Below are 24106 nucleotides of genomic sequence, written 5' to 3'. Positions count from 1 at the left end.
ACCTCAGGCCCACGTCCAGAGATTCCTTCTCCATAGGCCCCGCCAGCTACAAAGGGAAGGAGGGTACCAGCCCCTATGTCCAAATCCTTATCCTTTTCTCAGTCCAGCCACTGTGCCATGGCTCTGGATGGTGATGCATCATTCTGGCTGGCAGAGTGCCCTCCTCACTACTGCCTCAATCTCCTTTACTTGCTTCCTTTCTTCCCAAAGGAAGGGTCTCCACTTAGTGTGTGAGGGAGCACTGGATGAGAGGGAGGAGTGCTTTCCTCTTTCTATCCCAATCTCAGTTCCCTTTTTGAAGCCCTTCTGCTGTCTTGCACTCCAAGAAAGGTGTCTCCCAGGCCTACACAGTGATGTTATTTCCACAAGTGGTGTATGGAAACTATTGAAGAGATGGATCCTGGGGGCTACAGCCCAACTGGTGGGACTCTTGCTTTTCTGGTCAAAGTGATGTCTCTTTTCACTGAGAAAAGAAGCTAAGTCTATGTCAAAGAGGCCTCGGGGGCGGGTGGTGCCGTGGAGTGTTGTGATGGAGAGCCAGGCTCTTTAGCTGTTTAGATCTGGATTTGAATCTCAGTTCCGCCTCTCACAAAGTATGGGTCTAGCACGTGGTAAGGTTCTCGAAATATGCATTGACAGAAGGAATGCATAGGGAGGAGGAGGATGGGCAGGATGTGGTCCAGATGGGGCACCCAAGCAAGGAGAACATACAAAGTGTGAGAAAGATGAGCTGGATATGGTCCCTCAGAAAGGTTTCTTGAAATAACAGATGAATACCTATTGGCACAGAAGCATTGAAAGGTCCGAGCTAGGACTAAGCACACTGGGGATGACAGGATTGGCCTGAGCATCCTTGGGGAGTCTGGAGGGTTGTGTGGTGCCACGGGCACTATTGGAAAGCCTCAAAGGCCAGGCGGGGCCTGGGAATGAGCATCTGATTCTGGAATAGGACAGTGGCAGGATCTGTCCTTTGGGAATGATTACTTGGCCATAGTGGAATGATGGTAAGGGGGCCAGTAGGAGGAGCTAGACACAGGCTTTGTCCAGGATGGCCACCTTGTGTTGGGTATCAAGGACCAGAGCTAAGACTCTCAGCATCAGATAAGGAAATGACATGGTCTTGGCAGGTCTTGGGGGAGATGGCTGCCCAGTCATCCTGATCCTATGAATACTGTGGTGGCATTCATATCATTCATATCGGAGTTTCCATCTGAGAGTAAGATTTTCCAGGAAGCTTCCCTGGAAGTTCTGTTTCTGTGCATCTTATCAATTTGCAACCACATCCAGGGAACTGGGCCAGTAGGCCAAGATTTCTTCCTGTCATCCTTCCCCTCCCTTGCTTTCCTCAGATACTTGTTCCCTGTGTGCTCTGGCAGATGGTGGAGATACAATGATGAGACACATCAGGTTCCTCATTCCCAGATGTTCTCAGCCCAAAGGAGGTAGACAAACCAATATGCAGGCATGGCCAAAGCGCAGAGGAGGCCAAGAGAACAGGATGACTAACTCAGATGGGAAGCACAGTTCACAGAGACTCATAACTCCCTATTGATCAAGAGCACAGAGGAACTTGGCCTCTCCAAAAAAGTAAGAGAGGTTCCAAACCTTACTCATATGCAGTGGGATGAAAGATTGGGAGAAAACGGAAGAAATACACAGGAGAGTATGATTGGCTCTTATCTTAGTCCATTTGTGCTGCTACAACAAAATACCTCAGACTAGGTCATTTTTAAATAATAGCAATGTGTCTCTTACAGCTCTAGAGGCAAAGAAGTCCAAGATCAAGGTGCCAGCAGGTTTGGTGTCTGGCAAGGCCTTGCCTCTGCTTCAGAGATGGCCCCTTGTGCTGAGTCCTCACATGGCAGAAGGGAGAGCAGAGGTGGGTGGGGTAAACTTGTTTTCTCAAGCCCTTTTTATAAGGGCACTAATTCCATTCATGAGGGCTAATCACCTCCAAAAGGCCCCACCTCTTAATGCTATTGGATTGGGAATTAATTTTCAACATGCATTTTGCAGGAACACAAACATTCAAACTACAGATCTGTCCAAGCATGTGATTTGGTAGAAAATCCAGGCAAGCCCAGCCACAGCAGCTCATTTGAGCACTCGGGCCTGCAAGAGGCCACTTCAGAGTCAACACACAGGTACAGGATTCTCAGAAAAACTTTGCAATTATTCTGGCCACCTTTAACTTCTAGATTTCCCTGGGATACAGAGAGTACTTGCCCTTCAGCCTTAGGGAAGAGAGAAGTAAATTAGGTCAGAACTGCATTTTGTCCTCATGGGTAAATGGGGGGAATTGTCGCAGAGCTTAGGTAACCAACGGCCAACTCCCCCATTCTGTCTCAGGGCAATTACAGTAAGTGATCTGAAGTGGTGAGAATGGAAATCATTTATTCTGAGAACCTTGTCAGTACTGCTGTTAAATCATTTGTATTTCATTATGGACCATGAGCGGGCTAGACTACATTCTTTTGCTTCAGGCCCCCGTGCCATTTCCACAACTGGTTATTTCAGGTGACAATTAACAGGAAATGATGCTAACAGCCCCAGGGTGGTCACTTTTCTGGGGGACTCTGTGTATTAAGTTTCAATTACTTAGAGTCTCCCATCTAAGTCTCCAAAAGGAAATGAACTGCTTTTATAGTTGTCACAGAAAATCAGTTACTTCTTTTTTTTTTTTTTTTTATCTTCCCCAGTCTCTGTTTTGTCAGTCAAGTTTCAGGAAGTTAAACTAAGAGTTAAACCCAAGGTTCTCTGGGGTCTCATCTGTAAGAAACTCATCTATTTCTTCTACAATCCAAACACCAAAGACAAAAATGAAAAGCATACGAAGCAAATCACAATGTGTGGAATAAAATAGTGTTTGTCTTTTTCCCTTCGGTATTTTAATCCCATGTTATGGAGAATGCTCTCAGCAGGGAACCCAGCATTTCCTGCCCTGATGGTCTCCATGTTCTTTCCTTCTTTTCTGAGGACTTCTGCTTCAGGACCACGGAATAGGATGTGTTGGTTTCCAGTGCAATGTAGCAAACGGAGGTCCTGCCCAGACAGGCAGGATGTGCAGCATTTTCTGCTGACCGCAGCCGTCACAGCTGCTGTGGTGTCTTTCTGCTAAGACAGCGAGCAGTGTCTGTTTGAAGTCTGGTCTTTGGGAAGGAGACCCAAGAGAACTTGAGCTGGGCTTGTCTGGATATCAAAGTCCAAATTAAAAATTTATTCTAGTGTTTGAAAAATTCCTGGCCAAAACCTTCATATGGATTTAAAAAATACAAACTCCCTGCTTTCTTCCGTGTCTCCGATTGGGGACGAGAGGATTTATTTCTAAAAAGAAAAAATGAAAGCGAGTCCGAACAGTTCCATAAAAGGACTCAGGTCAGACGGCCTCTTAGCTAAATCTGTAAGAAAAGTAATCTGTTAAACCACTTTGGGCAACTGGGAAGCATTTATATTAGTTATCATTTGTGAATCTTCGTTTTCCCCCTTTCCTACTGCATGTCGGATCGCCTGGCTCTTTCTGCTGGATATAAAGGGTGAAGAATGAGAGAGTTCCTATTCCACACCTCATACTCCTACCCCATTAGACAGAAAAGTAGAGGAGAAAGTTTTGTTTAAAAGTCGTGATATTGGGAAGGAAAAAAAGATTGCCAAGCAGATAATGTAATAGTAATTATGAAATTATTGATAAAAAGAACATAAAAATCATTAGGCCAAAACAGAAAAAAATTAAACAAGGAAAGAGTGAACATTTAAGCAATAAAATTAAACCAAGGCCATTAACAAAATATACAGAAGAAGTAGAACTACCTGACATGGGACATTATTAGTGAAATGTGATTTTGGTGGTGGTGGTTATTACTGTTTTTGTTTGTTTGTTTGAGATGGAGTCTCTCTCTGTCACCCGGGCTGGAGTGCGATGGCGCGATCTCTGCCTACTTGCAACCTCTGCCTCCTGAACTCAAGCGATTCTCTTGCCTCAGCCTCCTGAGTAGCTGGGATTATAGGTACCCACCACCACACCCAGCTAATTTTTTTGTATTTTTAGTAGAGACGGGGTTTCACCATGTTGGCCAGGCTAGTTTCAAACTCCTGACCTCAAATGATCCACCTGCCTTGGCCTCCCAAAGTGCTGGGATTACAGGCGTGAGCCACCACGCCCAGCTGTGAGCCAACGCACCCAGCCATGAAATGTTGAAACAGAAGTTGAAAAGGAGAAATTCGCTCCAAGGGCAGAACAACTAGATGAAGGATCAGGATGAATATATCAAGTTTAGATTGAAAGCAAAGGGCTGAATAAAAGAAAGTGACAGAACCATGTCAACAGACAGAAGCAATGGCAACTATGAAGGCAGGCAGACAGCCCCAGAACTACAAAGACACAAAACAGCCTGCAAAAATGAATGCTAAGCCTCAAATGAATTCATACAGATCCTCTGGTAAAGGGTTTTTGCTATTGTGGTTGTTTTGGTAAACTTCATAATTTGAAGTATATCTAAGATACCTAGCATTAGTGTATAGTTTGATTAATTTTTCAGAGTGAACACACCCACGTGACCACCATTTGGACCTGGCCATGGAATAATGCCATTTCTGTAAGGCTACCATCTTGACTCCCACTTTCCAAGAGTGACCCCTCTTTGGACAGCCATCAGTATAGATTGGTTTTGTCTGTCATTGAAGGTCCATAGAGTCATACAGTATTTTTTACTTCTTCCTTCACTCAACATTATAATTTTTATCCATACTGTTGCACATAGTGGTAGTTTGTGCATTCTCAGTGCTATATAGTATTCCATTATATATATGTCATAATGAACACCTTTCTCCTGTTGATAGACATTTGTGTTGCTTCTAGGCTCTGGCTAGTAGAAATAGCACTGCTATGAATATTCTTGTGTGTGACTTTTGATGCCGTTATACGCAGATCTCTTTGTGTATATATCTAGGAGAATGGTTGTATCAGAGACTGTGCATATGTTAGCTTTAGTAGATGCCACAAAAACAATTTTTCAAAGCATGGCATCAGGTTCCATGCCTGCTGATGGCATGTAAGAATTCCTGTCACTTCAGATTCTCACCAGTATTCAGCATTGTCAATTTATCTTAAATTTATATTCTGATAAGAAAGTGGTTAATATTGAATTTGTGATTCTAAGTTTGCATACTTTCATAAGTTTGTTACCAATTTAGATATCTTCTTTTGTAAAAGGACTGTTCAATAATTTTTTGTCCATTTTTAATACATTATATGTCATCTTGTTGTTATATAAGAAATATTTAAATATTCTGGATATATTTTTGGAAATACCTTCTCCCACTCTATGGCCCTTTAATTCTCTTAAATGTATGCTGTGTTTTCTTTTCTTTTTTTCATGAGAAGTTGTTAATTTTAATGAGACCAATGTATCAATCTTTAGTTTTATGGTTAGCAAATTTTATGCATTGTTTTGATTTATCTACGCCAAGCTCATGAAGATATTCTCATATGTTATATTTTAGAAGCTTTATTGTTCAACCTTTTACACTTACGCCTATGTTCCATCTGTAAGGGACTTTTGTAAGGGACTTTTGTGTATGGTGTGAGATGGGGGTCAAAGAATTTTTTTTCTTTTGGAAATCCAATTCACCCAGCCATTTATTTTCACACACTACATTGCAGTGGTGCCTGTGTTGTACATCAGGTGATTTCTATGCAGCTCTGCTTCTGGACTCTCAACTCTGTTCCATGGATCCATTTGTCTCTATTTATACCAATATCATATTGCCTTAATTACCGTGGCTTTATAAGTTTTGATATCTGGTAGTACAAGTCCTTCAGCTTTCTTCTTTTTCAATTTTGTCTTGACTATTTTTGACACTTTGTATTTCTATGTAAATTTTGGAATTAGCTTACCAATTTTAAGAAGGAAGGGAGAGAGTGAGGGATGGTGGATGGGAGGGAGTGAGGAAGCAAGGGAAAAAGAAGGAAGGAGAGAGAAAGAAAACCTGCTGGAATTTTGACTACTATTGCATGGAAGCATAGGCCAATTTGCAGAGCATTAACATTTTTACAACTGTGGGTCTCCCAATCCAATTTACATGTTAAATCTCCTCATTTATTTCTTTAAAAACTATTCTCTGTAATGTTCCGCATTTGCTATGCATTGGTCAGGTGCATATTTTGCTAAATTTATTCCTAACAAGGTGCTTAATGTTGCAAGTATACAAAAACCTAGCTGATTTTTGTAAGTTGACTTTATATTCATTAGTTTGGCTAAATTTGCTGACTCATCCTAATAATTCACCTGTAGCTTCTATGCATATAATCATGTCCACAGATAATATCAGGTTTGTGTCTTTTCTAATCCTTAAAATTTGAAATTTCTTTTTCTTATCTAAACTACCCTGGCTAGAACCTCCAGTACACTGTTAGACAGAAGTTGTAAGAGTGAACATCCTTGTCTTGTTCCTGGTCTCCAGTAGGAGTATTCCTATTTCATTATTAAGTATAGACTTTTATAGATGAAAGGGTTCCCTTCTAGTCCTAATTTGATGCCAGTTATATTTTCAGTGATAAACAAATTTTGAGTTTTACCAAATGCTTTTTGTTCATCTATTGAGGTATTCATATGGTTTTTCTTCTTTATTCTGTTTCTGTGGTGAATTATATTGATTTTTAAGTGTTAAACCAACCTTGCATTTTTAAAAGAAACTATTTTGTCATGCTATCTGATACTTTAAAAATATCTCTAGATTTGGTTTGCCACTATTTTGCTCAACAGTTTTCTATCTATATTACAACGAAGGATTGGCCTATAATTTTCTTCTCCTGGAATGTCCTTGACAAGTTTCAGTATCAAAGTAATGCTGGCCTCATAAAATGAGTAGCAAAGTATTTCTTCCTTTTTCCAATCCCTGGAAGAATTTGTGTAACACTCATATTTTTTCTCACATGTTTGAAATAACTCCTTATTCAAATGTCTAGGCCTCATTTCTTTGTAGGAATTTAAAATTATATATTCAATTTCTCTAGCAAATATGTGAATATTCAAATTATTCATTTTTTTCTTCTATCAATTTTTGCATTTTTCTAGGAATTTGTCCATTTCACCTGCATGTTCAGAGACATTGACATAAAATTCTTCATAATATCATAATATTTTGTTTAATGTCTGTAGGGTGTGTGTTAGTAGTTTATGCTTTTGTTTTATCTAGGTTAGTCTCTCCAGGGATCTATTTATTAGGCTTTCCCTGAAAATATGGACAAATACATAGAAATTCATTATTCAATAAAAACTTAAGAGAATGCCAACTGAAAGATATATAGTGTGTTGGTAGTTAAAAGCAAGAGAAATTATAATTGATTGGGAAGCTCACAGGGACTTAAAGTGGGAAATAATTAAGATAAACCTTGAAGGAAAGGTAGAATGTTGACAGTATTAATAGAAAAGACGTTGTTGGCATAAGAGAAATTTGGATAATGTGTAGCAGAAACTTGGGAAAAGATGGGACGGTCTGGACAATCAAGAGATTTGAGTCATAGACAATGAGAAGACACTGAATTAATATTTTCAGTATTTTCATATGTTGACTATTTGGAAAATATGAGGAATGATGTTGAGGAAAGACACTAAGTAGTCCAGCCTAGTGACTGGGAGAAGAAAAAAGAAGGCAAGAGGAAGAGCATTTCAGGGTTAGAAATGTAGACTTTGTAGGTCCTCGTCAAAAGCTGCAGGCCGGAGCCAAGACAGTGGAGGAGCTGTCAAGACAAGGAACAGCACAAGGATGTGATCAAGCTGTGTCCAGAACCATGGGCTTTCTCTCTTTACAGCATAAGAGGAGGAAGGAGTCAGTGAGCACAGACCAGAGAATGGAGCCTGGAGCCACACAAGCCAAGAAAGCGGGCTTTCTAGTAGGGCAGAGTTGATTCTATCAGACTCTACAGCTCAGCCAAGGGATGAGGACCCAGAAAGCCACTGGACTCAGCATATGGGAAGTCACTGTGGGCCTTTGTGGTATATAGGGAGATAGTAAATGTCTGACGTCAGTGGGAAGAGAGAGAAGAGAGGGCTTCATTCTAAGGGGCATGCTTTTCCAAGCTGTGCAACCCACTCTGTCTTCCATTCACAATTATTTATTAGTTGCCTCCCTATTCCAGGCACAACGCTAGGTATTCATTGTATAGTAGTGAGTAAAATAGACATGACCCCTCTCCTATTGAGCTCATATCTAATGAGGAGCTAAACATCAAATAAATGTAAAGAAATGATTAAAAACCATGATTAGTGCTTGGGGAGAAGGAAGAGGGAATTATGAGGGAGAATAAAAGAAGGAGGCCGATTTAGATTGCAGCGGGGATTGGGGAACGCCTGACCATGGATTACACATAGAAGCATGAAAGAGTTCTGACAGCATTGAAATAACAAGATGGGCTGTTCGAGTGCCTCCTTCAGGGGCCAAGTAAATTCTGGGGTTCTAGAACTTGCCGGGCATCATGACCCCACAACTTCATCTAATTCCCAAACCTCCCTCCCCATCACATGCCTGTCTTCAGGAGACAGAGAAATCAGTCAGAAAGCAGAAACCACCACAAATCAAAGGAGAAAATGTGTAGCTCAAGGCAAAATCTTCTTCCAAAGAACACAAGGAAGATGAATCTACCATTGTTGAGTTATAACGCTGGGAGATTATGAAGGCTAATATGATTAATTGTAATTATCATTTATAATGTATACTCATAATGATATTGCTTCTAGAACATCTTCATTATCTTTCACTTTTGAAATGCTTGGGCTTCCCAGCAGATTTCAGAAGGGGCTTTTATTGGGCCCAGATCATCAATCCAGACCTTTTAAGGTAAGGGTGTTGCTACCTCAGAAGCCAAAGAGACATTTCCTATCCTGGAAAGCACTAAGTAGTCATTAGCTTCTTCAATCTGTTTACCAGCCCGCCTGTCACTGGGGTTCGACGGGCCTCAAAATTAACACTCTGCTCTATTTGTCCATCACAGGGCTGTCCCACAGATTGCGGTTCTCAAGTGGCCTCAGGCAAGCTTTATTTCATGCCAGAGCTGAGTTCCTGGGGAAAAACATGTCTAAATTGAATTTGTTTTATTCAGTTCCATTTGAAATGAAGCCTTGTTTAAAAGAAAGCCATACTCCCTATTTTTTCAAGCAAATCTTCACCACCTGACCTAATTGGTCTCAGAGACCCTAATTTGGAGAGTTTTCATGCCCTTCATTTATCACAGTGGCAATGTCAAAATCAGGATGGTTTCTTCCAACCACCTGTGCTGCCTTTGTAAGAGCAAGGATGCTCCAAGCAACACTACTCTCCCCAAGCGTCATCGAAGCCCCTCTCTCCATAATCTCTGGCCACCCTCTATCTGTATCAGTTTCCTCTGACTACACTGTAGGGCTCCCCAGGCCTCCTCAGTCTTGTCTCACTTGGACACCTGCTCAGTGGGAACCCATGTCCTTGACCATCTCGGCTGGCCCATGCACCTTGGTCTGTTTATATTCAGACCCTTTGGAATCCACAGGGACAACTCACCAGTGACCAGGGGCAGAGCAGCTGTATCAACTCAGCTTGGGGAAGCTCAAGTATCCAGTGATCTTGGCTGTGTGGAGTTTGAAATTAAGCCCAATGTATTACTCACAGCAAAACCCAGGGGCCAGCCAAGTTAAATAGAGCACTCCCCCGAAACATTCACGGACTGATTAGAGAAGGAAGCTCTGATTTGAAGAGAAGCTATTTTGTGTCTCCTCTTATTTTTTTAAACAACACACTTTCCATTAGTGAGATGGGAAAAGTAGAAACCTCAAAGAATGATATTTATTAATTTAAAAAGTTCAGGTCTGTGACCATATGCCATGTCCCTTTAACTTCATAATAATGGCCACACTTTTATTGAGGTCTTCCTTTGTCCAGAAACTGTGGTAAGCACTTTGTAAGCATTTTCTCATTTAATCTTTAGGGAAACTCTGTGATGTAGATACCATTCTTACTCCCCTTTGCAGATGGGCAAGCTGAGGTCCAGAGAGAGTAAGCACACACTAGTTTTAAGTGGTAGAGCTAAAATTTGAACCCTGGCAGTCTGCCTTCCTATTCTTGCCCACTCTTAAACAAATGCAAGTACCCAGGAGCTTTCATGAAGAGAACCCCTCAAGAGAAAGCTGTGACATTACCCCGTGGGTTCATAAGTGGGCGAAAGTTTTGAAAGATCTCTGAAGGCTAGGAATTCAATAAGGCGGAACACACCCCACTGAACCAAGCAGGGCTTGAGTTTGCAGATTATTTTCCAACCAGAAGGAGTTCACTGACTTGGAGGGAGAAAGGAGATCATTTAATGGACTTACAGAAAATATTTTTGTTTTCGCTTTTTTTCTCTCGCAGAACACTTCAAATCTTCCAGGCCATGGTTCATTCCCTCTGTTGGCCTTTCTACCTGGGATTGTTATGAGAGGCCTGAAGCTAAGTCCCCGTGTCCCCCACTGGCCAGGCCTGCCCTCTCGTTTGGTCAGGGCACCCACACTGCCTTTGCAGCTGCATATCCACATAGACATGTTTATTGGAGCGCTGAGAATCTCACTTCTCAAAAAGCCCCGGGAATTAGATTGTTTTCCACACTGAAAGTTTTCGTTTGAAAAATAACCCTCTTTGTTTAACTAATGAAAAGGAGGGGCTGCTGCTTGCTTCTCAGGCTGGGTAAGAATTCCATGGGCAGTAATTCTGTTTCTCAGTGGAAAATGTTTCGGTTTCTTAATGTTGTTTTGCAGACTGGTCTCTGCCCGGCCCTTGCTCCCAGGACCACACATATACACATGTGCACATTCACCCATGCACAGTGCAGCATTTTCCACCCTTCCCTGTTGGGGATGGTTGCATCCTCTTTCCAACACCTGCAGAACAAAAACTAGGTGGGTCAGTGGCTGTCACCCAGCCAGAGGCATCCCTGCATGTACGGGAACAGAACACTTTCCCTGGCCACACTTTCAACCCCAGAGGCTGGGTGGGCCACAGAGGAAGGAAATTGGACTCCAGACTTCTCTTGTTTCTGTGCATCTCCATGTCAAGCAATTCTCTCACACCATGGAGGGGGTGTTCTGTAACACTCCCTCCTCATTAGGTTCGTATGAAATGGCGATAAACACAGTGCTGTCATCATTGGACTTACAGTGTGGCCAGCATGGTGCTGGGTAGTCTGGACTGCACAAAACAAATCAAAACATGGCCCCAGGAGACAACTTAGTGGTGGTAGAAAAAGCATGGCTGCTTGGATTTAGACAGACCTGCACTGTCACTTAAACAGCTCAGCCCACGTGCAAGCAACTGCTGAACTACTCCGAGCCTTGGCATCCACAGCTATGGACAAGAGAAGTTACGTAACTCACAGGCAGGTGCCGTGCCCCGGGTGGTGTTTCTCACATAGTAGATGTTCAAGGAACATCTCTCTTCTTCCCTCTCCTTTGTTCTCTGAAAACTAGCCATCTCCCCTCTAGCGGGGGGCCAAGCCCCATTCCTGCAAAACAAGTTACAAACAATTGAGTGCAGCCACAGCAGAGCTGAGTCCAGAGCAGGGTGTCCTCACCAAGGTCCACTGCAGAGTTAATGTGTACTGTCAAGGGAGTGCTGTGTGCTGTAGGGCTGGGGGATCCAACACCAGTGGGAACTGTTAGGTCTGTTATCCAGAAATTTGAAGTACTCCTTCTCTCTACAGTCTTTTTGTGAGACAGATATATCTGCCCTGAGTATGTGGCTTAAACACAGTTCTGCTTAAAGCAGGCAAAAGGACTGGGCAAAATAACCGCCATGTGAAAATAGACATTTAGGAGAGCTGCATGCATTAAATGTAAAGAGAAGATTAGCTGTTAGCATGGAGCAAATGAATAGCTTTAAAAGTAGACAGGGGTAGTATGAAACAAGTCCGTCAGTCAGACTGCTTTTAGTTTTAAGCAATGAAAACCTTCTTCTATATTACCTCTAGCAAATAAATAAATGAGTAATTTATTGGTTCATATAACCAAGACATTCTGGGTTAGAGCTTCAGCTGGGGCTGAACACACAAAGTCATATGATGCTGGTAGGGCTAGCTGCTTTGCTGACTCTCTTTCTCTCTCCATATTTTCATTTTGTCTAATAGCCTAATTCTCTCTTCTTTTGAATTAGCATCCTATTCTCGACTTAGTAACTCCAACAGAGAAATTCTGTCTCTTGGCATAGGTACATCAAAACCAGGGAGGATTCTAATGGATCCAACCCTGAACATATTACTGGCTAGAGATTAAGGCACTATACTTTCTCTGCTACAGAAAGTGCAGATCTAGACAGATCTGTTTAAGTGACACCCTCTCTAAGTGACAGTGCAGGTCGAAGTCTCCACTCAACCCAACATTTTAGTGTCTACTCCGTTCTAGCTATGATCTAGCCACTGGGAACACAGCAGTGGACAGGGGAGACGATGCCCGGCTACCAGGCAGCTTATGGTCTTGTGAAACGCCAACACTTGAGTTGAATCCTGTTACTTCCTACTACGCTGCATCAAGAACCCAACAGAAGTACAGAATCCTCTCAGTTCACAAAAAAAGCCAATTTCTTTATAAAATTAACAAAGTCACCAAATACAGTTCTATAAACTTCAAATTTCCACATGTAAAGCAAGCATACATATTGCCTCACATTCCAGCCAGCAGGGCAGCCTCAGTGTGGAACCTGCCTGTTGAATGGCACCTCCAGAAGGTATGCAGCAGGCAGTACTGCCAACCAGAAACAGCTGGGGCTTTCAGAAGACATCACTGCTTTGGAGTTTCTTGCAGAAAACTTTCACATTCATCTCACACACAAGGAATGCAAACTACTTTCATCACATATATATGTATATTCCTGTGTGTGTGTGTATATGTTCTCTGATCAAAAGAAAGTGGGATACTCTGTAATACTCTGTAATCAATGATATGAAATGGAATTACACCCTCAGTACACCATAATGAGCATTGTGGATTTAGGTTAGGGGAGAAAAGGTGGCCTCCCAAAATTGCTGTATTTGGAGGGACCAGTAGACTTGTGTTTTTTGATGACTTGGATGTGTGATGGTATGGGAGGGCAGTCTTATCAAATATAATTTACTCAGTATTTATTGAGTGCCTACTATGTACCAATCCTCTGGTTATATAAAAACAAATAATACAGCATTTCTGCTTCATGGATAGAGTGGCTAAGTTGGTGACCTGCACATAAACCAAGCACACTACAAGTGGGTAAGTGTTCTAAGCGTATGTGCACAGCACGTTACACTACGACATATCTAAGGCATGCAGTAATCTCTTAGTGCCTATGGTGGGGATTAATGGTTTTCTCCTCATCTCTGAATGGCTGGCTGGAACCCCAGCATGGAGCCTTGGCTGGAAACTAGGGGATTCTGGACAAAGACGAGGACAGGCTCTAATGTCAGACCTTGGAACCATCTGAGGCCACCGCCTGTTAAGCACACTTAACCTCTGTGGACCCAAGGTGGTGTGTGACAAGCATCCCCAGGGCTTTGCTGGGCAATGATTACTTTTTATTATGTTTCTTCCTGTCAGGTGCTCTGAAATCCACATGGACTGCTCTTATGATTTCAGGTTATCCCAAAAGAGAAACTCAAGAATCAGTGATGAGCACAGCAGGGAGTGAGCCGGCTGCCTATCTCAAAAGGGCACATCACCATAATCACAGATATACCGTGAGCATATGCAGAAAGAATGCACCGAGGGAGTGTGTGTCAGGAGCAGCCGAGAGGATACATACACCAGGTGCCCCTCCCAGCATCCCTCTCCCCTACCAAAGCGGTGCCTTTAAAATATGTGATAGGTGCCCACATCACTTCTCTGGCCCTGCAGAACAGCCCTCCCCCAACAGCCACCTTTGCTGCTCTTCCTCTAAATCCACCCTGGGTCTCCCCTGGGCTGGCTGTTGCCTTCATATTTCATGCGGAATGTGCAGCTTCCCTGGAGCCGGAGGCATGCCCTGCATTCTGATGCATCGGCTGGCTCTGACACCAGCCAGCTCCAGAGCATGCCTAATGAGGAGGCTGACACCGAGGCAGAAGAGCCAGGCCAGGCTGCGGACGGCCTGCTGCAAACATGGAGTGGGGTGACAGGAAGGCACCAAGGGTGAACCTGGGGGAAAGATGGCGGTTGCCTGTTTAAGACACTACTCTAGCATCAGATACCACAAACATGGGCCAATTTAAACCACACCAGGAATGAATCACAGCCTCGAATAAAGAGCAATTTGGATCAAGGAACATCCTTGGGGAAAGCATAAAATTAAAAGAGGAAGGAGAAGCAGCAAAGACTAAGAGAAGGCAGAAGTTTGAAATCACTCATATTTCAGTAGGCAGAGTGGTTGCCCATTTTAGTTTTTCCTCCAGTGTAGAGCTCCTTCAAGTTTCCTTAGAGACCACTTCATTATCTAAAAGATCCTGCTGAACAGAAGTTTTTCCTTTCCTTAAAGCCTCATCTACCTTAATTTCACGCATTATTCTTCGTTTTGACTGGCTCTATCAGGATAAATTGACCCTTGCTTCCACAGTATTTCTGGCATTTATCCTTGGGGTAGAGCCAGTACCTACAGTCACCATCCCAAAGCTGCGAGGATGCAATGGTAACAGGCTCATCAGCCGTCTACCTAACACTTTGCCCAAGCCTGGTCCCGTTTCATCATTCCAGCAACTGGATGAGTTAGGTGCAGATGAGAAAACCAAGAATGACACAAGTTTATCCAAGGCCTTACATCAGACCAAAGGTCTCAAACATGGGCCCGCCTTCAGTACTTTCAAATGAGTTGGATACCCACTGAAAAACAAAAATCAAAATCTACCATTCCACTTGGTTCTGTGTGGAATGATGTGGCAAATCATGATTTCTAATCATTTAATGTAGATAAAATGTTAGCAAATGAAACTTCACATTGACATAGGAAAGATTGTTATTTCCATCATGGACTCTAACAAAGAAATTTCCTTTAAAGCTTTGATTTTGTCATTTGTGTTTCTCTCTTTTTCTTTGTGTGTGTGTGTGTGTGTGTGTGTGTAATAAGCCTTTGGTTTTGACTCTGAAGATGTTAATTTCACAATGAAATTCATAGTTCTTTATTGAATACTTAATGAAATTTGTAGTTCTTTATTGAATGCTTACCACATGTCTCACAGTTTTCATTGTCTCATGTCATCCTCCTGACACTGTGAACCAGGTGATATTGTCCCACTTTGCAGATGAGGAAACTCTTGTTCAGACAGGTTACACAGATGGACCAAGACCACAAAGCTCTTAAGTGACAGGACAGGAACCTGCCTGGATTAAAGCTACAGATACTGCTTATAGTAAACCACCCTGTTTCGCAGCCATGTGGTATCAAATGTATTTAATATCATTCAATGCCCTGTGTTTCCCAGCATCATTGTTCTTCTTGTACTTCCTGCCCACTGGGTTCTTGAAATATTTTCCCTGTTAATTCTTACCCCTTTCCGGAGGAATTGAGTATCAGGATATCAAAGAGATATCTGTATTCCAGTGTCCACTACAGCATTATTCACAACAGCCAAGACATGGAAGCAACCTGAATGTTCATCAACAAATGAATAAAGAAAATGGGGTGTATACATATAATGAAATACTACTCAGCCTTCAAAAGAAGGAAATCCTGCCTTTTTTTTTTTTGAAATGGAGTCTTGCTCTGTCACCCAGGCTGGAGTGCAGTGACGTGATCTTGGCTCACCCCTCCACCTCCTGGGTTCAAGCGATTCTCCTGTCTCAGCCTCCTGAGTAGCTGGGACTACAGATGCCCACCTCACCTGGCTAATTTTTGTATTTTTAGTAGAGACGAGGTTTCACCATGTTGGCTAGGCTGGTCTCAAACTCCTGACCTCATGATCTGCCTGCTGTGGCCTCCCAAAGTGCTGAGATTACAGGCATGAGCCACTGCACCCAGCCCCTGCCCTTTTTGATAGCATGGATGAACCTGGAGTCTGCTGTGCTAAGTCAAAAAAAAAGCCCAACACCGAAGGACAAATACTACATGGTCTCACTTATGTTAGGAATCTAAAATGGTCAAACTCAAGCAGAAAGTAGAATGGTGGTTGCCAGGGTAAGAGGGAGGGAAGAAATGAGAAGTTGGAAAAAGGGCATGAAGCTATGTGATACACATAAGTCCTGGAGAGCTACTACACAGTGTAGTCCCTAGATTTAAAAGTATTGTGCTGTATACCTAAAATTTTGCTAAGAGAGTAAATCTTAGGATAAGTGTAAAAGAAAACTTGCACTTTTTAGTTGGGTGCAGTGGCTCACGCCTGTAATCCCAACACTTTGGGAGGCCGAGGTGGGCAGATTACCCAAGGTCAGGAGTTTGAGACCGGCCTAGCCAATGTGGTGAAACCCCATCTCTACTAAAAATACAAAAATTAGCCAGGTGTGGTGGTGCATGCCTATAATCCCAGTTTACTCGGGAGGCTGAGGCAGAACAATTGCTTAAGCTCAGGAGGCAGAGATTGTGCCATTGCACTCCAGCCTGACCAACAGAGCGAAACTCTATCTCAAAAAACAAAACAAAACAAAAATTTGCACTTTTTCTTGTGTAGAATTACATTTTACTGGTTCTTTTTTAATGCGTGTTTAGATTCTGTCCTTTCTAAAAACAGAACAATTCCAAATTTAAAATCTTCAGGTAATTTTTTGTTTCCAAATACTTTTGGAGTTAGAAGCATAGAATTTTACAATTGAAGGAAATCTTGGAGATTATCCATCCCCGGCTTGCGGGAATTTTCCCTATAATAGCTCCAGAAACTGGTCATCTCATCATCTCCACTTACACATCCTCAATACTACAAAGCACACTACACCAAAAGGCAGCTCAGCCCACACTCAGACCATCTGAACTGTTAGAATGCTCTTCCTTTGTGCTTTCTTCAACATATAAATTTGGGGATATAAGGGGGGGGATTCAAACCCTAACAGTCTCTTGTCTGCAAATCAATGCTTTAGACACATGAAGAAGTCAGTTGTGTGATCCCTGAAGCTTCTCTCTTTCTGGTTTAACAACCTCCAACTTTTCGCCAGACTCCCCTGTCCTGGGAGTCTCTTCTGAACGCATTCTTCTCTTTGTCAGTGCCTGAAAGGGTGGCACCCTGCCAGCTGGGCTCAGAGGACCCTACCTTCCCCATGTCAGCTCCGGTAGAGTTCACACTCTCAGCTGCCTATGTGTGCAGAGCTAGATGTATACTGATCACAGACTCTGCTAATTCTCTCAGGTCCTGATCACACGGATGATTCTTAAACCTGGACTCCTACATCCAGTACTATGCTATTTGATGCTCCTTCTAGAACATCAACAAAACAACCCTGGCCAAAGAGAGATCCTTTTAGTACTTTGCTGAAAACCTCTTTTCTGCTTTTGGGGCTGTGCCACGTATTTGAGGGTCTTTCCATTTCTCACTGCTGCAAACCCTATTCTAGTCTTCACATCAAATCCAACAAAGAAAGGAAGATATGTGAAGCAGTTTAAAGCCACCATATTTGTTAATTCTGAAACTCCTGAAACTGAAGTATGCAAAGAGCTGGAGTTTGTTTGGCAAACTCAGTTTTCCAGAAACATACCATGTTAATTTCTCATTGTCCTGTTGTCTTGTAGATACTGAGGCTTTTTCTCTTAAGATTTGTTCCCTTTTCTTGCAAAACATTGAACTTCCCAGTTCTATGTTTTCCCTGGATTATTTCCAGGGAAATAATGCTTCCCTATTCTGGAAATCAGTCCCACATGTCTTCTTTTAATGCTTCTGATAAATCCCCCCTTTCAGTCCTTTAACAGTTCACTTCTTAAGCAATTGTTTTGATCAGTTTCTAATTTGGGGGCAGGGAAGGGCAATTCCTTCAAATCTACTGATCCGTATTCTCCAAGAGCACCCTTTCTCTTTAGGCTTCCTTTCTAGATATCAAAGAACTAAGGTGGGGCCATAAAGAAATCAGGAAGTGGAAAGAGGGTAAAACAAGCAGCAGGCTTACAAGAAAAAAACAGTCAAATCGGTTTTTCAAAATTCTTTTTGTGGAATAGGAGATAGGAGAACTATAGTCTCGAGTGGAAAGTCTCGTGGAACAGGAAGGAGAAAGGTAGGGTGGAGGTAGGATTATAGAGGGACCTCAACTGCCATGGCATGTGAAAAAGACAACTCTACCAACCCAAGCAACATCCAGGTCATGAATTCAGCTCTGAATTCTTCCAGGACAAGTTCTGGAATTTCTAGAAAGCAGGGATGTCCTAATATATTTTACACTGGGAGCATGTCATTGTTTAACATCCTCACTATATCACATGAATTTTTAGGAATCAGCATGTAGCATTCGATTATAAAATTTTTGTTATTTAGTTTTAAAACAATTAGCAATTTTAAAAGGAGAAATATCAACCTTAAAGATACTAATCAAAGTCAGCAAAATATTTCATGCATGTACTAAAATTTATATTTATTAAACAAAAACATTACATCTCACAGTTTGCCCTATTTCACTGTCTTGAATTTCAAACACAAAAACTCCAAGAGGTCACATAAAATGACAACATTGATATAACCTAAGTTTTGTTTTTTCATCCTTACAATCACATACCATCACTTAAAAAAAAAAAAATCTGTTGTTAAGGCTGGCAAGATGGCCCAATAGGAATAGCTCTGGTCTACAGCTCCCAGAGAGATCAACACAGAAGGCGGGTGATTTCTGCATTTCCAGCTGAGGTACCCGGTTCATCTCACTGGGACTGGTTGGACAGTGGGTGCAGCCCATGGAGGGCAAGCCAAAGCAGGCTGGGGCGTTGCCTCATCCAGGAAGTGCAAGGGGTTGGGGAATTTTCTCCCCTACCCAAGGGAAGCCATGAGGAATTGAATCCAAGGAACTCCGCACAGATTACTGCGCTTCGCAACTGTCTTTGCAACCCGCAAACCAGGAGATTCCCTTCGGTGCCTACCCTACAAGGGCCGTGGGTTTCAAGCACAAAATGGGACGGCCATTTGGGCAGACACCAAACTAGCTTCAGGAGTTCTTTTTTTCCATACCCCAGTGGTGCCTGGAACACCAGCAAGACAGAACCATTCACTCCACTGGAAAGGGGTGCTGAAGCCAGGGAGCCAAGTGGCCTGGCTCTGCAGTTCCTACCCCCATGGAGCCCGGCAAACTAAGATGTACTGACTTGAAATTCTCGCTACCAGCACAGCAGCAGTCTGAGATCCACCTGGGATGCTCGAGTTTGGTGGGGGGAGGGGGGCATCTGCCATTGCTGAAGCTTAAGTAGGCAGTTTCACCCTCACAGTGTAAACAAAGCTGCTGGGAAGTTCGAACTGGGTGGAGCCCACTGCAGCTCAGCAAGGCTGCTGTGGCCGGACTGACAGATTTCTCTGGGCAGGGCATCTCTGAAAAAAAGGCAACAGCCCTAGTCAGGGACATATAGATAAAACCCCCATCTCCCTGGGATAGAGCACCTAGGGGAAGGGGCGGTTGTAGGTGCAGCTTCAGTAGATTTAAACGTCCCTGCCTGACAGCTCTGAAGAGAGCAGTGGATCTCCCAGCACAGTATTTGAACTCTGCTAAGGATTAGTCTGCCTCTTCAAGTGGGTCCCTGACCCCGTGTATCCTGACTGGGAGACACCCCCTAGTAGGGGACAACAGACACCTCATATAGGAGAGCTCTGGCTGGCATCTGGCATGTGCCCCTCTGGGATGAAGCTTCCAGAGGAAAGATGAGACAGTAATCTTTGCTGTTCTACAGCCTCCACTTGTGATACCCAGTCAAACAGGGTCAGGAGTGGACCTCCAGCAAACTCCAGCAGACTGGCAGCAGAGAGCCCTGTCAGAAGGAAAGCTACCAGAAAGAAATAGCACGCCCACTCGAAGACCCCACCCAAAGGTCACCAACATCAAAGACCAAAGGCAGAGAAATCCACAAAGATGAGGAGAAACCACCACAAAAAGGCTGAAAATTCCAAAAACCAGAATGCCTCTTCTACTCCAAAGGATCACAACTCCTCACCAGTGAGGGAACAAAACTGGATGGAGAATGAGTTTGATGAAGTGACAGAAGTGGGCTTCAGAAGGGGGGTAATAACAAACTCCTCCAAGCTAAAGGAGCATGTTCTAACCCAACGCAAGGAAGCTAAGAACGTTGATAAAAGCTTAGAGGAATTGCTAACTAGAACAACCAGTTTAGAGAAGCACATAAATAACCTGGTGGAGCTGAAAAACATAGCACGAGAACCTCATGAAGCATACACAAGTATTAGTAGCCAAACTGATCAACCAGAAAAAAAGGATATCAGAGATTGAAGATCAACTTAATGAAATAAAGAGAGAAGACAAGATTAGAGAAAGAATTAAAAAGAATGAAAAAGCCTCTAAGAAATATGGGACTATGTGAAAAGACCAAATTTACGTTTGACTGGTGTGCCTGAAAGTGACGAGGTAAATGGAACCAAGTTGGAAAACACTCTTCAGGATATTATTCAGGAGAACTTCCCCAACCCAACAAGACAGGCCAACATTCAAATTCAGGAAATACAGAGAATGCCACAAAGATACTCCTCGAGAAGAGGATACATAATCATCAGATTCACCAAGGTTGAAATGAAGGAAAAAATGTTAAGGGAAGCCAGAGAGAAAGGTCAGGTTACCCACAAAGGGAAGCCCATTAGACTAACAGTGGATCTCTTGGCAGATACCCTACAAGCCAGAACAGAGTGGGGGTCAATATTCAACATTCTTAAGGAAAAGGATTTTCAACCCAGAATTTCATATCCAGCCAAACTAAGCTTCATAAGCAATAAAGAAAAAAATCCTTTACAGACAAGCAAATGCTGAGAGATTTTGTCACCACCAGTCCTGCCTTTCAAGAGCTCCTGAAGGAAGCACTAAACATGGAAAGGAATAGCCAGTACCAGTCACTGCAAAAACTTACCAAATTGTAAAGAACATCAAGACTATGAAGAAACTGCATCAACTAACAGGCAAAACAACCAGCTAGCATCATAACGACAGGATCAAATTCACACATAACAATATTAACCTTAAATGTAAATGGGCTAAATACCCCAATTAAAAGATCCAGACTGGCAAATTGAATAGAGTCAAGACCCATCAGTGTGCTGTATTCAGGAGACCCATCTCATGTGGGAAGACACACAAAGGCTCAAAATAAAGGGATGGAGGAATATTTACCATGCAAATGGAAAGCAAAAAAAAAAAAGCAGCAGTTGCAATCCTAATCTCTGATAAAACAGGCTTTAAACCAACAAAGATCAAAAGAGACAAAGAAGTAGATAACATAATGGTAAAGGGATCAATGCAGCAAGAAGAGCTAACTATCCTAAATATATATGCACCCAATACAGGAGCACCCAGATTCATAAAGCAAGTTCTTAGAGACCTACAAAAAGACTTAGACTGCCACACAATAATAGTGGGAGACTTTAACACCCCACTGTCAATATTAGACAGATCAACGAGATAGAAAATTAACAAGGATATTCACAACTTGAACTCAGCTCTGGACCAAGCAGACCTGACATCTATAGTACTCTCCATCCCAAATCAACAGAACACACATTCTTTTCAGCACCTCATCACACTTATTCTCAAATTGACCACATAATTGGAAGTAAAACACTTCTCAGCAAATGCAAGAGAACAGAAATCATAACAAAGTTTCTCAGACCACAGTGCAATCAAATTAGAGCTCAGGATTAAGAAACTCACTCAAAACTGCACAACTACATGGAAACTGAACAACCTGCTCCTGAATGACTACTGGGTAAATAACAAAATGAAGGCGGAAATAAAGATGTTTTTTGAAACCAGTGAGAATGAAGAAGACACAACATACCAGAATCTCTGGGACACATTTAAAGCAGTGTTTAGAGGGAAATGTATAGCACTAAATACCCACGAGAGAAAGCAGGAAAGATCTAAAATTGGCACCCTAACATCAAAATTAAAAGAACTAGAGAAGCAACAGCAAACAAATTCAAAATCTAGCAGAAGACAAGAAATAACTAAGATCAGAGCAGAACTGAAGGACACAGATACACAAAAAACCCTTCAGAAAATCAGTGAATCCAGGAGCTGCCTTTTTGAAAAGATCAACAAAATAGACCGCTGGCCAGACTAATAAGAGAGAAGAATCAAATAGACACAATAAAAAATGATATAGGGAATATCACCAAAGATCCCACAGAAATACAAATTACCATCAGAGAATACTATAAACACCTCTATCCAAATAAACTAGAAAATATAGAAGAAATGGATACATTCCTGGACACATACACCCTCTCAAGTCTAAACCAGAAAGAAGCCAAATCCCTGAATAAACCAATAACAAGTTCTGAAATTGAGGCAGTAATTAATAGCCTACCAACCAAAAAAAGCCCAGGACCAGTTGGATTCACAGCCAAATTCTACCAGAGGTACAAAGAGGAGCTGGTGCCATTCCTTCTGAAAGTAGTCCAAACAACAGAAAAAGAGGGACTCTTCTCTAACTCATTTTATAAGGCCAGCATCATCCTGATACCAAATCCTGGCAGAGACACAACAAAAAAAGAAAATTTCAGGCCAATATCCCTGATGAACATTGATGTGAATATCCTCAATAAAATACTGGTAAACAGAATCAAGAAGCACAGCAAAAAGCTTATCCACCACAATCAAGTCGACTTCATTCCTGGGATGCAAGGTTGATTCAACATACGCAAATCAATAAACATCCATCACATAAACGGAACTAGTGACAAAAACCACATGATTATCTCAATAAATGCAGAAAAGCCCATTGACAAAATTCAACACCCTTTCATCCTAAAAACTCAACAAACTAGGTATAATGAAATGTATCTCAAAATAATAAGAGCTATTTATGACAAACCCACAGCCAATATCATACTGAATGGGCAAAAACTCAAAGCACTCCCTTTGAAAACCGGCACAAGGCAAGGATGCCCTCTCTTACCACTCCTGTTCAACATAGTACTGAAAGTTCTGGCCAGGGCAATCAGGCAAGAGAAAGCAATAAAGGGGATTCAAATAGGAAGAGAGGAAGTCAAATTGTATCTGTTTACAGATAACATGATTGTATATTTAGAAAGCCCCATCATCTCAGTCCAAAATCTCCTTAAGCTGATAAGCAACTTTAGCAAAGTCTCAGGATACAAAATCAATGTGCAAAAAGTCACAAGCATTCCTGTGCACCAACAACAGACAGCCAAATCATGAGTGAACTCCCATTCACAATTGCTACTAAGAGAATAAAATACCTAGGAATACAACTTACAAGGGATGTGAAGGACCTTTTCAAGGAGAACTACAAACCACTGCCCAAGGAAATAAGATAAGATACAAACAAATGGAAAAACATTCCATGCTCATGGATAGGAAGAAACAATATCGTGAAAATGGCCATACTGCCCAAAATAATTTATAGATTCAATGCTATCCCTATCAAGTTACCACTGCCTTTCTTCACAGAATTGGAAAAAACTACTTTAAACTTCATATGGAACCAAAACAGAGCCCGCATAGCCAAGACAACCCTGGGCAAGAAGAACCAAGTTGGAGGCATCATGCTACCTGACTTCGAACTATACTACAAGGCTGCAGTAACCAAAACAGCACGGTACTGGTACCAAAACAGATATATAGACCAATGAAACCAAACAGAGGCTTCAGAAACAACACCACACATCGAACAACCATCTGATCTTTGACAAACCTGACAAGAACAAGCAATGGGGAAAAGATTCCCTACTTAATAAATAGTGTTGGGAAAACTGGCTAGCCATATGCAGAAAACTGAAACTGGACCCCTTCCTTACCCCTTATACAAAAATCAACTCAAGATGGATCAAAGACTTAAACGTAAGACCTAGGACCATAAAAATCCTAGAAGAAAACCTGGGCAATACCATTCAGGACATAGGTATGGGCAAAGACTTCATGTCTAAAACACCAAAAGCAATGGCAACAAAAGCCAAAACTGACAAATGGGGTCTAATTAAACTAAAGAGCTTCTGCACAGCAAAAGAAACTATCATCAGAGTGAACAGGCAACCTACAGAATGGGA

The 24106-nt window shown here is 42.2% G+C and overlaps 1 protein-coding gene across 2 annotated transcripts in view; it reads right to left on the bottom strand.

Moving 5' to 3' along the window:
* LOC105503475 (chromosome unknown open reading frame, human C9orf92) overlaps nucleotides 1-24106 on the bottom strand; it is a 72882-nt gene that overhangs the window by 320 nt on the left and 48456 nt on the right. For both annotated transcript variants that reach the window (XR_001000482.1, XM_011930378.1), the window contains exons 2-3: nucleotides 11373-11500; nucleotides 10817-10880 (exon numbers count right to left, since the gene is read on the bottom strand). Coding sequence is in view for 1 of the 2 variants with exons in the window: in XM_011930378.1 (XP_011785768.1) it covers nucleotides 10817-10880; nucleotides 11373-11500 (192 nt within the window). In the remaining variant the exon portion in view is untranslated. The remainder of the gene's footprint in view (nucleotides 1-10816; nucleotides 10881-11372; nucleotides 11501-24106) is intronic.

Source organism: Colobus angolensis, unplaced genomic scaffold (genome assembly GCF_000951035.1).
Source record: "Colobus angolensis palliatus isolate OR3802 unplaced genomic scaffold, Cang.pa_1.0 Scaffold86, whole genome shotgun sequence".
In the NCBI taxonomy this organism is placed as follows: domain Eukaryota; kingdom Metazoa; phylum Chordata; class Mammalia; order Primates; family Cercopithecidae; genus Colobus; species Colobus angolensis.
This window is presented reverse-complemented; position numbering and strand designations above follow the sequence as displayed.